This window comes from Pogonomyrmex barbatus, unplaced genomic scaffold, assembly GCF_055798465.1.
Source record: "Pogonomyrmex barbatus isolate J1 unplaced genomic scaffold, ASM5579846v1 scaffold8, whole genome shotgun sequence".
Classification (NCBI taxonomy): domain Eukaryota; kingdom Metazoa; phylum Arthropoda; class Insecta; order Hymenoptera; family Formicidae; genus Pogonomyrmex; species Pogonomyrmex barbatus.
The window spans coordinates 6,020,361-6,037,137 of NW_028297182.1; the positions used below are offsets into that span (position 1 = coordinate 6,020,361).

At 39.3% G+C, this 16,777-nt stretch overlaps 1 protein-coding gene across 5 annotated transcripts in view; it reads right to left on the minus strand.

The window, feature by feature from the left end:
* scalloped (TEA domain transcription factor 1 homolog scalloped) overlaps positions 1–16,777 on the minus strand; it is a 147,832-nt gene that overhangs the window by 11,151 nt on the left and 119,904 nt on the right. For all 5 annotated transcript variants that reach the window (XM_089084235.1, XM_089084238.1, XM_089084239.1 and 2 more), the window contains one exon: positions 127–257. In XM_089084235.1, coding sequence (XP_088940361.1) covers positions 127–257 — 131 coding nt within the window. The remainder of the gene's footprint in view (positions 1–126; positions 258–16,777) is intronic.

Below are 16,777 nucleotides of genomic sequence, written 5' to 3' on the forward strand. Positions count from 1 at the left end.
GGCAATATACGCGATCGAGACGCACAATGTCGACAGAGCTCGATGTGGCGTTGAGAAGCGTTAAAAAGAGACAATAGATATATTAAATAGCGTCGGATTGAAGACACATAAATGGAATATACTCACCACTTTGAGTTTTGCTTGTATTTCCCGGAGTTTTCTTCTCGCGAGAACCTGTATATGCGAAGACACTTGCTTTCGCGTTCTCGTCTTGCCGGTCCTCAATTTGATATAACGGGCGATCAGCTCGTTGCGACCTGCAACATGGCAAATTATACACATAAACATCAGAAATCTTTGTCAATAGACTTTGCAATAAATATCATTAATAAAACAAATTACGCATCAAATTCAAATTGTACAGATCTTACTGTCAATAATTCAATCATAATTCATCAAATATTAAAAGTAAACCTGATTCTTTTATATATATATTTTTTTTTATATTTCAGATATATATTTTATTTGTTTTATATTGTTGTAAATTTTAACAAACAACTCGAGATATTTAATTAAAATTAATTCTCTTATAATTAACGATAATCAAGGATTTATAAAGTTAAGCAAACAGAATGTAAATACTGTCTGTTTCTCTTTTTCTCTTTTGCTTTTTTTCTTTTTTTCGTTGTCTGTGTTTTCCAATCTTCCAAATTGTTTCACAAAAAAATCTGGATCTTTCAATAAATTCTGATTTGCTTGTCGAGAATGAAAACAAACAATTGCGATATCCGTGAAAGCGTCAGGATTGGTCCTGGGAAATGAAAGCTCCGTGACGAAGATTGCATTCTCGCGAGCTTCGAATGCGAGAATTCCTTCTAGAACTGACGAGAAGCAGATCGGATGGATTCAAACAAACCCTCGAGCAAACCGCTCGAAATAGGCTTTGAGAGTTGCCTCGCAGAAGCGCCAGATAAAATGTGCTTTACGGTAGAGCCAACCATCGACGTATTTAATACAAGTGATTGCATTTTAAACAAACCTGAAAGATACTTTTTGTCTTATCACGATTTGTCTTGATTTTTCATTATCATATCTAAAAGCGTGACATTTATATTTAATGTTTAATGTTATTCTGGCATAAATTGCAATAGACGATGCAAAACTATCATTCCGTAATCAAACTATATATACATTTATATATATATATATATATATATATATATATATATATATATATTTATATATATATTTTTTTGAGTTTTTTTTTACACCTATGCATACATGCATACACACAAGATTGATATTTTTTTTTTTATTTTTTCGAGTAATATTTTATAATTTATTTATATTTAGTATTTTATAATTTTATAAAGTAGTGATTTAAGATGTTAAAATGTTAAAAACAATTTCATTTATTAACATTTACAAGAGTATCGTATCACTCTTCTCAATCACTATAAACAATTACGAATAATTATTTGGAATAAATATTTAAACAACTATTACATCACACAAGATGCCTTTTTGTGACGAATGACACGGATTATCTGATATCGCGGAAGGTGCTAAACGGCGAATGATTTACCGGAATTGCGTTAAAAAGCGCAGCTTTAGTGCCATGCGTGCGAAAACGATTTCCACAGAAAACTCGCGGCTAAATTTAACGAGTGATAAAGCGCGCTCATCATAAATTCTAATTAGAGCGGGGGAGCATGTGAATGTGAGTTCTGAACTCAATCCAGCGGATACCCGCGCAAAATTACGCGGACGTGTAACTCGCGACTCGGGACGATAACGAGTATAATAAATCGTAATGAGCCGAAGCCGGGACGGGAAGCGAAATGAGAAAGAAACGGGAGAAACGTCCCATGAGACGAGGATGAAACGAGACGAGACGAGACGAGACGAGACGAGACGAGGCGAGCGAGCGAGCGAGCGAGCGAGCGAGAGAGAGAGAGAGAGAGAGAGAGAGAGAGAGAAAGAGAGAGAACGAGAACGACTGCTTTCACTCGATTCGCGTAGTTACACGCGAACATAAACCGCTCGAAACTGCCGATAACGAGAGACGACCGATTTCAAAACGGTGAAAAGAACCGAGAATCGATTCGAATGCGCAGAGATGTATTCAGGTTTCATCGCGTACGATGAAAACCCAACAGCCTCCATCGGGTTTAACAACACGAATATTCCATTTGCGCGCACCATTCCATTTTTTATACAACAATGTACACATACTCACGCACACACACACACACACACACACTCACGCGCACACACACACATACACACACACACACACACGCGCGCGCGCGCGCGCGCGCGCGCGGTGCGTGGAATAAAATTGGAGAAAAAGTGGGAGAAGGAGATGGCCCGGGTGATGCTTTGTTTTTCTATGGATCACACATCAGGAACCATGTAAAATACAGCATCAAACTGCGGTGATCAAAAACTCAAGATGGAGACAATTTCTCAAACGTACAACTTACTGTGCGCAGAGTAAAATAATATGAGAGAAAAGAAAGACTCTAGATTTTCTTCTGTTGGAATACAATTATTAAAATTTGATAAAGAGTTACATTTTAATTTCTTACCTTTTACGGAAAGCAGTATGGAGATTTTTCACGCGGTCAATTTACGAAACCTGCTTCGAATAACATTTTTCGCAAAAAATTCCAAATTGCAATTGCAAAAATAAGACGCATTAGATTACTGAAATTATATTGTTTAGTAATAATCCTAATTATTCTTACAAAGTGCAATGTTTCAAAGCGAAATCCTCTTCAATAAATAAAAGCTGGAAGATCTCCCGAATCGTTTCTTCTCTGATCAGAATTCAACCGCACGCCGCAGAGAATTGCCATTATGTTAACCGCTACCGCGATACGTAACTGCGACTGAATGGTCAATATGCGCTGACAAATCGTAACCGTTCGACAAAACAAAGGGGTCGTCGGCGTGGTCGAGTGCGGGGGAGTTCTTCGTCGATGAATTGATTTCCGGTCGATTGGACCGTGTAAACGGTGTTTCCTACGCGCCACCTTATCGCCGCTTAGATTTCACAGCCGTTAAAGTTTTACGGTCGCCGGTGACCGTAAAACCGGCGCCAGACGACATCAAACGTGTCGTAATTGAAATAACATTTAACCGGTACGGTAAGCAGAATCACGCCGGGGTACTTCGATCCCGATGGATAAACGCGCGAGACGGGCGAACGTCTAGAATCTTAACGACAAACGTGGGAAGTCGTAACTCTGATATCGCAGCGGACGGATATTCGAGTTCCGTTTTTCCCAACGAAGAACGTGTGCTCGATCAACAAATACACGTATTTTACACGTTTGAGAGACGTCGTTGAGTAGCATCGTAAAAATGTGAAGTCACAAATTAATTGCGCGGGATAATGTTGGAAGAGTGAATATTTGCGTTCTTTCAGGGAATTATAGGAATGTTAAAATATCCCTCTTTTACGCCGAGCGCCGCTGACATTGCGGGATTAATTGCAGATTCATATTGACTATCAAAGCACTCTGGCGGGAAGTGGAGAGGGATGAAAATCGCGACATCCCGGCACGACGCGACACAACCGCGACACCCCTCCGCCGCCGCTGCTCTTGCCGTAGGGCAAATAAATTATTTCCCCGATAAATCTCCAAGTTTCGCGGAAAGTTTCCGAGAGAGAGATTACCGTCTTGCTTCCTACGGAAAGACTCGATTAAGAGTCGGTGGTGGCCGGAACACGGCTCGCTAAATGATTCATCGTTTACCCCGGGCGAGGAAGCGACGCAATACGTCGAGGACAAACACGAATGTCGGAGGAGACGAAATGAAACGACAACGCCGAATCTCTCCATCCACTATTACTCTTTTTTGCATTGCAAATCGCAGGCCGTAAATTACAGGCATTCGTCTTCGTCCCGTGTTCTAACAAATTGCGACGAATACCTCTCGCAAAAGTTCGTCGACGCTGTGCGGACGTCGTTTTTGTAATATAAATGTGCAATCAATGTGCTGTCGCTTTACGCTTTACCGCTGACGACAGTAGATCGTGACCGTAATGATTACAAAGCAAAGCTAAAAATACAGACTGCGATGGAGTCCATTATTCTCGATTCTATATACTCGCGTACGAGCCAACGTGCCCATTTGTACCGCACTATCTAAAGGTATCAAAGGTATATAATACAAATTGATAAATTAAGATTTTACGAAAAAAATTACAAGCTGAGAAGACAAGTTTTTTTTTTCTCATACAATCTAAATATGTTCTAATTAAATAGATCCGATTTTTAAAATTTGAAATAACATCGTAATGGCTATCTCGTATTTTTTTTCGCACACCCGTCGTAGAAGTTATATATAATGGAATATACACCTTCGCGAGCGAAAGGACTCAGGCAAAGTGCCGTGCGCGCGCATTTAAATTTGTGCTTTCTCGGTTTTGCGGAAATTTGAAGATCCGCTCGCATCCGGCGCGAATCTTCCTCGTAGGAAGTTGCGAGATCCCGAGCTACGGGGGGGATCGTGACGACGAGGGATCTATGAGAGTTGCGCCGTCTTCGTCGGGCGATAACGTAAGAGGAAGCAGGGAGAGATGTGCAGGTCCGCGGTAGGGGGTAACGACGAGAGGAAAAGGGGGAGAGGGAGGGGAGAGGGTGGTACGGAGAAGCTGAAGCATCGGGAGGAAAATATTCGAGATTCCAGGGGAACCGCGTGATGACTCAATTTCGCAAAGACCGTTAAATGGCCCGCTATGAACCATGCGCCACTGCCGGCCGCGTTCCTTCTCTGTTTTTGAAGGCCGAACATTCTTCGTAGGGGGTCGATTATGCCGGCTTAGGCATCCCCATAGAACGTCGCCGACTACAAAGAAAAGACTCGGTTTATTTGACTTTTCCTACACCGCGTCCAAGTCCGTCAATGATTCTTACGAATCATCAATGTCATCCATAACACTTTGATTCTTTTTTTCATTTTTTTTAAGTATTTCATTCCAATCTGGATAATCCTTCTTTTATCTTTCAGACGACGGAATGTTAAAATATTCTAATAATTAAATATTGATATGGAATATATTTTTGGATTATATTCTTTCTGTCTAAAATCTTAAATTCTTCAATATAAAATTTTTCATGTGACACTTTCAGAAATCCCGACAGGTTATATTAAATAAAAAATTATTTTCTTATTCTGGAAAAAGAGTGGTCTCTTAATCGAGATTTTATATAATACACACAATGCGATTTTAATAATGTCGCTTTATGCATTCTAACATTGACAATTAAATATTTTCACTATTATAGCAAGTACAATGTTTTTTTGTTTTTTTTTTTTTTTAGAATCTACCTGTGCAAGCTTAGAAGTAATTTATTATTGAAGAAGGTAAGGCCGTTTTTTCACAAAGAGTGTCAGATGACGAGGGTAGAAAAGGGGAACACGTAAGAGCCATGCCGCAGGCCTCCGCTTCTCCACTTCAAACTAAAGCGAAGATCGATCATTGCCCGAGCATGTAGATGAGATCGAGATCAGCGATCGACATCGGATATACAAAGTGAGTAGGATAAGAGTAGCCGAAGGAGAAGGAAAGGAAAGGTAAAAAAGAAAGAGACGGAAAGAGAGGACAAGGAGAGAGAGAGAGAGAGAGAGAGAGAGAGAGAGAGAGAGAGAGAGAGAGAGAGAGAGGGGGGGGGGGAACTGCTGGATGCGCGACGCGACGAGCAATCAACGTAAATCACTTGGCTGATGCTCAATTTAACAAGAAGGGCCATTATGATCGCGAACTCGTAGTAACGAGCACGAAGAGAGATCTTTCTCTCTCGCTCGTTTATTTATAGCGAAGTGTATGAACTACCTACGATCTACGAGTAAGATGCAGTTTGTTGCACATGCGTAACACTATTTTAAGAGGCCCCCGGGCGTTATTACCGGCTGATTGGAAATGACAGCGAGGGAGCTTACACGGAAGAAATATATCCCATTACAAGCTCGTTAACGAAACGTGAAACAACGCGTGACTTCTCGTCGGAAGGACTTTCTCGTTCGATGACAAGTGTTTCGCACTGTAAGTAAAAGGTCTGTTTGCGCGGTACATAGTTTTTAGAAGATATCGTGTAAGGTAACTTATGAGTAATCGCGCTTCACGTTCAACCCTTTGTACCAATTTATTTTTTCACCGATTGTACCAATTGTATATTATCGATTGTATATATATATTTATTTACACAAATTTATGTCCTCCCTCATGTCCAAACCACGTAACGTATGCATACGTAAACCGTGCTTCAAAAACCAGATTCTTTTTTTGTAAAATTATTATAAAAAGAGAGTACAGCTTATGTAATAATATATTTAAATAAAAAAAATATTAACATTAAGAATTTTGGTAGATATATTTCTGCATGCTAGCTCATGCTTATTAATATCTCTTTTTTCTCTCTCTTTCTTTTTTCATTGCATAAAATAATAAATAATAATATAAGATTCAAGAAAACTTCGTTTATAAAAATGACACGACCCAATTTACATATTTATATTTTTTTATCATCATATAATTACATCTTTTGATCTCTATAAATAATAAATTTCTAAAGCGTGGTTCAATTATACATAATTATTATTACTTTAGCTGTCTAGACAGATGTAATTCAATCTTGAGATGAAGATTCTGTCAGTATTTTTTATCAATCTACAATTTTCCTATCATGCTATCATTCCAATTAAGTTTTTCTTCTTAGCATAATCATTAGTTAATTAATTGAAAAATATTATTATATTTCTTCGATCTTTTCTAAGATCGAAGAAATCCATCATCGTCGTCTCAACAGTTCATTTCTGTGATCTCCATGTTATGGACCGGAGCCGCAAATTGTGCAGCTACGAGCTGCAATAACGGAGGGTACTCGCTCGAACGACCTTGGTGCTCGGTTGACGTCGTCGAGAGGGATCGCTTTTGACATGTCGAGGGCCCGAGAGGCTCGCCAGTGGTCCTCGGGGTATCCTGGACTTTACCACGAAGCACCGTCGCTAATCGATGGTTCACAAACAGTACGCCTCGTGCCGGTCCTTCAGCCGGCGAAGTGCGTTTAAGCTGGTTTGGTCAATTAGCGATTACTGAACACACCGCGGCCAACCCCTAAGTATAAGCACGAAAAGGGCTCCTTAAACTCCGTTCACACCGATTCGACCATTAAAATACCTTTAAATTAGAACATCTAGCGGTCTAAAATCTTTCTAATTTTTCTGAAGACGATTTCTGAATATCAATTCTTCCACGTAAAATATCCCACAAATTATGATTACTCGAGGCTCATTAAACCATAATCCAAAAAATATTAATGTCAAAAAGAAGTTTTCTACAACTGTGGAAAAATTAAAGAATGATAAATTGTCAAGCAAAACAATACGAGTTATAATATATACGGTTAAATACAATATAAAAATGTTGTATTTGAGAAAAATAATTGATTGTGCATTGTAACTGTAAAAAAGTAATTTTCTACAGTTGTAAAGAGAAAAATTATAACAACTGTAACAATTATATTTAAAATTTTTTTAAAGAAAAAGATTTGAACAATAGCACAGGGAATGTATAAATAACTGAAGACACCTAACATATGCAATACTATTTGGCTTTTTCTGCGCAGTATCTTAAAACGTTACAACTCCAGAACTCGATACTTTGATAAGTTTTTTTTTTCTTTTGAGAGAAACGATATGATAAAGTTCCTCAAACATTTGTAAAAGTAGTGAAGAAAGTCGTCAAGTATCTGATCGCGCGAGGAACGAGAAAGCCGAGGTACTCCCGCGTGGTCTCAAAAGGCCCCAAAAAGCTACATGGGCGTGTATACTTTCGAAGCAAGGGCGCGGGGAGAAGTCGGGAGGGGTCGGGAAGTCGATAAGTGTCCTTGCGCCAGAAGGAGGATCCTCTCGCATCTTGACACGGTGACCCCCACCCTGACGACCTCGACAAACCCCTCTGCTACTACTACCACAACTACCGGGCAAACCTCGCAACCCAGTCCGTTCTTCTTCTTATCATCCCTAGGCGCCATTCCATCCATCTTCCTTTCTTTCCATTTTCTTCGGCGCTACAGCCACCACTACCATCCTCAACATCGCCACCGACACACCGAGAGAGCGAGAGCCGAGAGAGCGAGGGAGAGGGATACCATTCGCCGGCATGGCACCACCATACCAGGATCCGTCGGCAACTCGCCTCCCCCCTGCGACCCGTATACTCGCTCCCTTTCCGGGACCCGTACTATCCCCAGCACCCCGCGCCGACCCTCACCCCCCCGACTCCACCTCATGCTCTGTTCACTAATTGCACATTCTTCGCATAGTTTCGCCATCCCCGTCCCCTCGCCGACCCCCTCCTCGAGGGAGGAGAGAGGTCGAAAGGGGGTATAGCAAGCCCTCGACACACAACTACCGCCTCTGTCTCTCTCTCTCTTTCTCTCTCTCTCTCTCTCTATCTCGGCCCTACCCTCTTCTCTCCCTTTCACGACCTTCCATCTTCTTCCCTCTTCGTCAACTCACATGTACCTTGTACTACATACCCCCGTGTACGTCCTTGTCGAGCGGCTTCACCTTGCTGCCGCTTCTATCCTTCGCCCATCTCTCTTTCTGTCTTCGTGTTTCGCTAACTCAGTAGGTCTTTTCTCTCCTTCATCCCTTCTTTTCTCTCCTTCATCCCTCCTCTGTCTCTCTCTCTCTCTCTCTCTCTCTCTCTCTCTCTCTCTCTCTCTCTCTCTCCTCTTTCTTTTTCACGTATATCGTGTGTGTATGTGCTGACGAGAAGGACACGAACGCGCGGATACGCGCAAGTAAACGTGATTTTCTTTAAGCTTCGTGATGTTGAATTTTACAATGCTTCTATGAAAGCTCCTCAACCGGTAACACGTGCACGTATGAGCTTTGCACATCTTACGTTAATATTAAATGGATCTAGAGATATACACGTATATAATAAACGTGAAAGCATCATTTGCGCTTTGAAACGTGTCAGAATTTTACAAGATCCTGATCCTAGATCCTGATTGTAGTTGTTAAATGAACTTTTACATGTAAAAAATAAAAAAAAAAATCGAAAATGTCGAAAAAAATCGAAAATACAAAATCATAAACTCGAGCATATCAAATCATATTATATCTCAGACAAAAATGTCTCGCAATATTATCCTGAAATTTTGTAACATATATATTAAAATTTAATCATAACAGATTTTCTTCTAAATTTTGATCTCCTCCTTAAATATAAATTCTTTACAAACAGAAATTTTGTCTGTCTTATATATTTATCTAAATGTTATCGAAATGTACATATGAATCTATTACTGTAAATTATTTATACTTTAATTAACGTGTAAATGTATTCTCGTAATATGATATTGAAAACAATGAATGTCATATTATATTTGCAATAGATCTTTCTCGCTTGAAATTTTACAAAGTTCAGACAGACAGAAAGTCTAACAGCAGGTGTAAAAATGTACACAACTTGGAAACATGCGGGTCTTCACATTGGCAAACTTTACCGGCGGAAAATTTATTTCCTGCTCACCGCCTTAAGTTATCCGGCCGCTCTTACCCCTCCGCGATCCTCCATTCAATTTCTGATCGTTCGCAGAATGGCAAGATCGCACTCAGGTTCCGGATTTATCTGAGAGACAAGAACAATCGCTTAAGCATTATTTCTCTAATGCTTGGAAGAAGAAGGAAAAATGTTTATTTGTGACATCAACTAAAAATTATCAAATGACATTTATTTCCATCATTTGATGTTTTACATTTTTTAATTTCATATTTCAATTTCGTGAATTAAAATAAATCAGTTAAAACGCTTTCAATTCTCAGAAAGTAAGTAATATATATATATATATATATATATATATATATATATATATATATATTTATTACTTACAGTTTTCGTACTCTTTAAATAAAATATTAGAAAATACGTATGAGATACATTTCTACGTTTGTTCGCTCATAATTCTTTCCAATTTTAAAATGCCGACTCTAAAAATGCCGACATAAATTAATTTGATATATTCATTTTCTTCATTCTTTACTTATTGCATATTAGTCAAATAATTTTTACAAAATTACTGTATAAAAATAATTGCTTCAATTAATAAAATAATTAGCACAATCATTTTATTTATCCATCTAATTTAAAATATTTCGTTTATTATTATAAATGTTTTTATTTCTTCAAAAAGTTGTTTAACAAGCAAAGATCTTCAAATATATTTTTCAGTAAGTTATGTCATTAAAATCGACGGTTAAAAGAAACAAAAGCAGGAGAAATCTATTTACCGTGAAATGTAAGAAATACGCTGACTTAAAATATGCTGTGTGTGTGTGTGTGTGTATATATATATAATCAGTATTAAAACACTTTATCGTCAGATTGTGTGCCGTTTTACGTGACGGTTACATGTTGTAGTAAGTTACCGCGTAAAATGCATCTTGAAGAGTAGCGCAGCACGACGGAATATATCGTATTCGCTAAATCCCATTTGCTGCTCCTACGCAACGAAAACGAAGAATCGAATCGCGCCACCGTTCCTTTCCCTTTACGATGCCACCACAGCATCGCACCGTTGTTGTTTTCGTGCACAATTTTCATGATATACAGGCAGACGATTTTATCCCACCGCGGTAGTTCTGCAGATACGATGCAGGATACATCCCGACTTGTATATACCGGATGTCTCGAGAAAAAAAAATCGGAGAGCTTTCGTTTATTCGACGCGCAAAAATAAGTAAAAATTCTTATCTTATTTCAATCACGACGATAACGCTTAATATTTTTAATTTCAGATATATCTCAATAATTAATGAAAAAATAACATTTACGAAAGATAAAAGTTCTCGAAGATAAAAAATTTATTTTGAGATTGACGCATGCGGCGAACGCTCGGACACTTTCTCGATATAAGCAATTTTGTAAATTTCCAAGGAAATCGCACTCAAATCATCATTATCCATCTAAAAGATATCAAGATATCATAGCCAACTGTTTGTGTCTTATTTCTAGAACTCCCAGTGCATAACCGCCGCCGCGTCAGAAGGCAACCCGCTCGTTTCCAAAACCTGCATATCGGCGCAAGCGGTCCTGCAAGGCGCGCTCGTAAAAGGCGCTCGTAAAATGGAAAGGGATTAAAGCACCACCCAGGTTTCCCTACACACGAAAGGTGGGTGGCGGGTGTGCGCGCGGTGGAGGTGGGCGACGAACGCCGAGGAGTATATATCCCCGGATTTACGAGGACGATAAACGGGATTATACGCCTTCCGTAAACCTTGAAACGATCTTTCGAGTGAGCGTATAGTTTGCGTAAGGGCGATGTTTCCCTCCCCCATCCCCAACCCCACCCTCCTAAATCGTCCCTCGCCACTGCACCTCTCTTTCTTTTTCACCGGCGATTGTCCGCTCATCCTCTATACGTTTCGTTCACTTCGCGCCCGTTTTTCTCGTTTGCCATTACCACTCTCGTTGTCGCTCCATTACGACGTTGCCGCGATACCGCAGAATCCTCGCAACTTTATCGCCGCGTGTTCTCTTTTCGCAGTTTTTATTCCACTAGAAACTACAGCTGTGCTGTGCTTTTCTTTTCTTTTCTTTTCTTTTCTTTTTTTTTCTTTTTTTTAGAAAACAACATACCTAGAAAAAAATAGACAAAATTGATGAAGCATCGCAATAATGGTCGAAATATTAATATAAAGGAAAAAAAATGTATTTACATATAAATGTTCTTCTAATAAAAAATTGTTAAATGAGCATATTGAATTCTGCGAAAACATATACTCATTTGTAGTTTTAATTAAAAACTACAAATGAGTATATGTTTCGTTATTACGTTCTATTATATTAGCGGAAAAAAAAATGGAAAATCAAAGTGTAAGTAGAAGTTAAAGTTGAGACATTTAAAATTATGGAAAAATGTAATTATCAGCGGAAAATTTTGCGGAGCACCTAAAAAATGTTCGTGGAACACCGCTGCGTCGTTCCGCGGAAAGCTAGTTGCGGAGCTGCACGTTTTTGACTTATTAATACCCTTTTCTCGTTTTTAAAATTTTCAACATTTCGCACGCTTTTGTTATGTCGGCTAAAGTTGTTAAATAATTACAGTGCCGCTTCCTTTCGCACTTTTACTCAAAGCCAAGCTCATATCGTTTCTGTATTTCTATATTTTATTCCCTTCCGATATATTTTACAATTACATTACATTATATCGCAGTGCGCTGCGCGCTTTTTGCGTTTTATTAACGGAAGCCACTTTTGTTCCCCCGAAATTTAAGTTTATCATTATGTTACTCGGACGAGTTTAGTAATTTTTACACTTTTCCCGTGGACCATTTCATCTTTCTCGTTTTCTCTCGTATTTTTTTCTTCCTTGTTTGCGCATTGTTTCTCTCGTTTCGTCTCTCCGCTATCACGTTGCGCTAATATTATAAAATTGTCGCGACTTTATTGTACTTACAACGTTGCATTTTTATTTTTTCGCTGCCTCTGATATCCTCAATCTACATGTGCTTTCAAATATTCTCGCATTTCTTTCTATTCCACCATCTTGTCTCTCACCTTTATGCCGCATCGCGGCTGAGACGTTGCAAAATTGTGTAATTTTATTGCCGTGATTTCCATTTTCTACCGTGCCTTCCGTGCTTTATTAACTTTCCCGCTTTTCCTCGATCGCGCCTTTCTGCCGCTCTTCTTACACTTTATTATCGTGTTATTACATATAATAACGAATATATTATATATAATATCTAATAATTATACAATCTTGTTGTATCTTTTGAAAATCTTTTTGCACTTTAATATATAGACGTTTCGCGTTTCCTTAAATTTCAATCCACTTTCACGACGAGAATCTTTCTTTTTATATTTTTGTAAATTTCTCGTTTAGCGTTATTAGTACGTTATATATTAAAGAATTTTTTTTCTTGAATATTAAGCCGATTACTGTGTCAGCCGTCCATTGGGACGTAGTTGTCCATTTTTACATTGTCTTTTAAGTAAAGACTGGCGAAGAGCGAGATCGCCGGCGACAGAAGCAGCAGCAAAATGCCCGCGCAATCTGAATTATTAAGCAGCGAAGGCGGAAGAAGAGAATAGCAATAATCTCGAAGAGGCAAAGAGAAAAAAAAAGGATGATCACTTTGGCCGGCTGAAGGCCTTTTCCGCACCATTCTTCCCTATTTCTGAAAGCGCGAGCGGGATAGACATAGATAGACAGAGGGGAAGAGAGAGAGAGAGAGAGAGAGAGAGAGAGAGAGAGAGAGAGGGGGGTAAGAAGAGCGAGAGAGCGTCTCCCGCGAATTAATATTCATTACATCGCACAGCGCCAAAGCGCTCTCGCCCTGTACAAATATGAAACGACGTACTTGCGCTAATTAAAATACTTGGCTGCTTTCTTGGGCGGAGAGGAGATGGGCGACCGACCGCCTTCGTCGCTTCCTTGGTCTTACGCTCGCGCATATAACCGGAAGAAGGGACGGTTTTCCCGTGCGAAATTAATGGCGCGCAACGGGCGGCGTTTGCATCATCGACGCCTTTGAGGCATTTTAATATCGGCAAATCAAGTTTACACAGGGTGTCTCGAGAAGAATCGCGCGTCGCCATTGCACATACTCTCTCTCTCTCTCTCTCTCTCTTTCTCTCTCTCTCTCTCTCTCTCTCTCCGCGGCGCACGAGAGAGATCTTCCCGGCGATTCTTTTGCGTTTCCGTCGAGACAGGCGACGTCCCTGCGGGACCCGCAAAACAACCAAGGCGCCGTTTACGGCGTCGACGGCCGGCGAAATGCCAGGCAGGCTCGGGGAAACGCCAACGTCGACGAACGGACGGCTCGCTCGGTTGCTACCCCGTCGTCGTCGGGGAGCTATTATACACTCCAGTTTAATTAAACTCCGCGAGATGTCAAAGGACTCGGCCATGCCCGGCAAGACGGACAATGCGGACGCAGATTATTACATCCCTCGTCGACCTATCCACTCCGGTACTCGCGTCTGCGTCCACGCTGGATTTCCAACATATGTGTGTGTATATGTGTAATGTTCGCGTATATGTGTACGTATACGTGAGGATGGATAGACTGTGTGTGTGTGTGTGTGTGCGCGCGCGCGCGCGCGCGCGCGCGTGTGTATGTGTACGGACACGTATGTAATTTCTCCCGTGGTTACATGCATACATTACATACGCGCGCGTTGTCGCAGCAGTTAGAAACTGGCGTGAATATTTTGCACTTCATCTCTGTGTTTACGTTCTCATCTCTGCGTTCGCTGTTAAATTGACGCAAATATTTTGTTACGTTAATGCGCGTAACGCGAGGGCAATATGTATCATCAGCTTATAAATAATCTAAGTGAATAAATTTGATAAATATATATATATATACAAAGCTAATATCGATGTATGAACTTGTAAAATATAACACCTTCGAATGTATGCCTACCTGTCGTAAAATTCAATTTATGAAAGTATTAATTAGGTATCAATTGCAAAATATAACATTATTATACAACATTCATTAATTTGCATAAATATTTTCTTGAAAAAAAAAAAAAAAAAAAAAAAAACATTGAGATTAAAAAGATTAAAAGATGAGTAAAGACTTCGAATAAAACTTATTATTTAGATTACCAAGTTCACGCAAGTTCAATACTTGGCAAGTGTGATGCCGGATATCTCAAATATCAAAAGATATCCTAAAATACTCGGAGCAATCGGAAGAGATTGAGAAACATTGCGCTACTCTATATCCGATACATTTGTGCGTGATCGATGCGTCTCCGATGGAGAAAGTTTGATCTCGTCTTATTCGAGTTCCCCTTGCCGGAGGAGAGCCCAGCAGTATCGTGTCAATGCCCATAATTTCACGCTCCGACGGCCGCTCGGTATCGGATTATTGGATCGGATATCGAGAAGGAAGGAGGAAGAAGCTCGGCAATCGGTGTCGCGGAGGCTGCGAAAGGAGCGGAGTGGATGTCCTTAGGAGGAAGAGAAGCCCTCCCGGGGGACCCCGGAGCTAGTCGTGCCGGAGCTGGTCGTCGCTTCGGGAAGCATGAAAGGGCGTTGAAATTGCGCTTCCGTATCTCGTTAACGCGCCCCGGGACTCGCCACGCGAAATTATCCACTCGGCGCTTTTTATTTCGTAACTGACACCGACTCCGGTTTACTCGACCGGCTGCTGAAAATTGACGTTTTCTTTTTGTCAGGCAAAAGCGTATAAAAAAAAAAAAAGAGTCCTTTTCGGGTCGAGTCGTTCTATGTCGTAAAACTGATTATGCGATTATCGAATTTGTATATTAGCACATTTAAGAGATATTTGGTATCACATTTGCAAAATATTAAACTTGTATGAACTCGCTAATATCTAAATGATAAATTTTATTTCAAGTCTCTATATATACCTTTTAATATTTTCGATCTCAATGTTTTTCTCTTAAAAATGTTTTAAATTATATAATTAAAAAATATATAATTATCTTATGAGAAAGAGACAACAACAGTAACAAAAGTAAGCTCGTTTTGTTTAATGTATTGCGCAGTTCAGTATTACTTTCATTACATTCTGGGAGATTTTAGTTAATAAAATTCTACAGCCGCTTCTCGTATCAATTTACGAACGAAATATTCGATATATGTAATATCGAATAATCGATGAATGTAATAAATAAATGTTTGAAAGCTATTTTTAATTTAATTATGTTCCATGATTTCAAAGTCCGATAGCTCGAAAACAGATAAATGAATATTTTAGTTTAATATTTTTACATGTACGTTTCTTTATACGATGTTTACAAGGTTTTATTCCGCGCGATAGTTTTAAATAATTATTTTAGTTAGCTTTCAATAAAATAGTAAAACGGTAAAACAGAATTTTTTCGAAATACAAAAATCTGAAAAAAATATTTGCAATTCGATGTAGTTCTCTAATGAAATTTCGAGGAAATAATTCTATGTCGATCAAAGAGAATCCGTAACAAAAATTTTGTGCTTTTGATATAATCGGTGAATCTGAACGTCCTCGAAATTGTCGAGTCATCGCGGTCAACGAAAGGCGACGGTTCCAGAATTGCTGGGGAAAAGCGTCGGGGACGCCTGAGACACCCTCCTTCTGCCGGTCAATAACTGGACACTGGTCTCCTCCTCTGCCTTCTACACTCACGGACGGACAGTATATGCGCACGTATACATATACCATCCACTATATATCCACTATATATCCTTCTATACCTTCTTGAGTACTTGCGGCGATATATGGTGTGCTGTCGAGCCGCAGGAAAATTATAGCATATTCAACGGCTCGCGACGTTTACTTCCGCGAACGTTCGATCTTTACCCCCTTTTCCGAAAATTCGATGATACACGGCGAAAAAGTATTAATTCGAATACGAAGAATTTCATTTCATTTTGTCAACACTCGATCATTAATCTTTCTTAAATTAAATTCTCAAGAAGACAAATTCACGATTCATTTATTATAATGAGTATCTATCCATTAAAAATGTTTTTTTTTAACACTGCGCCAAAGGAATAAATCAAGCAATGATATATTAAAAAATAATTATTTCGTTTTTATTTTGTAAGATATCAAGTTCTTAACGTGAAATTAATATTATAAAGATCGCTCGGTTTGTTTTCCTTTAAAGATTAGTTTCAACATTTTATTTTGAAAGATCGCGGCCAGCGATTGACTACATTAGGGATATTATGACTGTTTTAATCCTCTTGTTTTACTCGCGGTAATGTACTCTGTACACAACAGTAAGTCTCGTCTAATCTCTAAGAGCTTTTGGGAGCGAAACTATATCTAAATATGTTCCGAA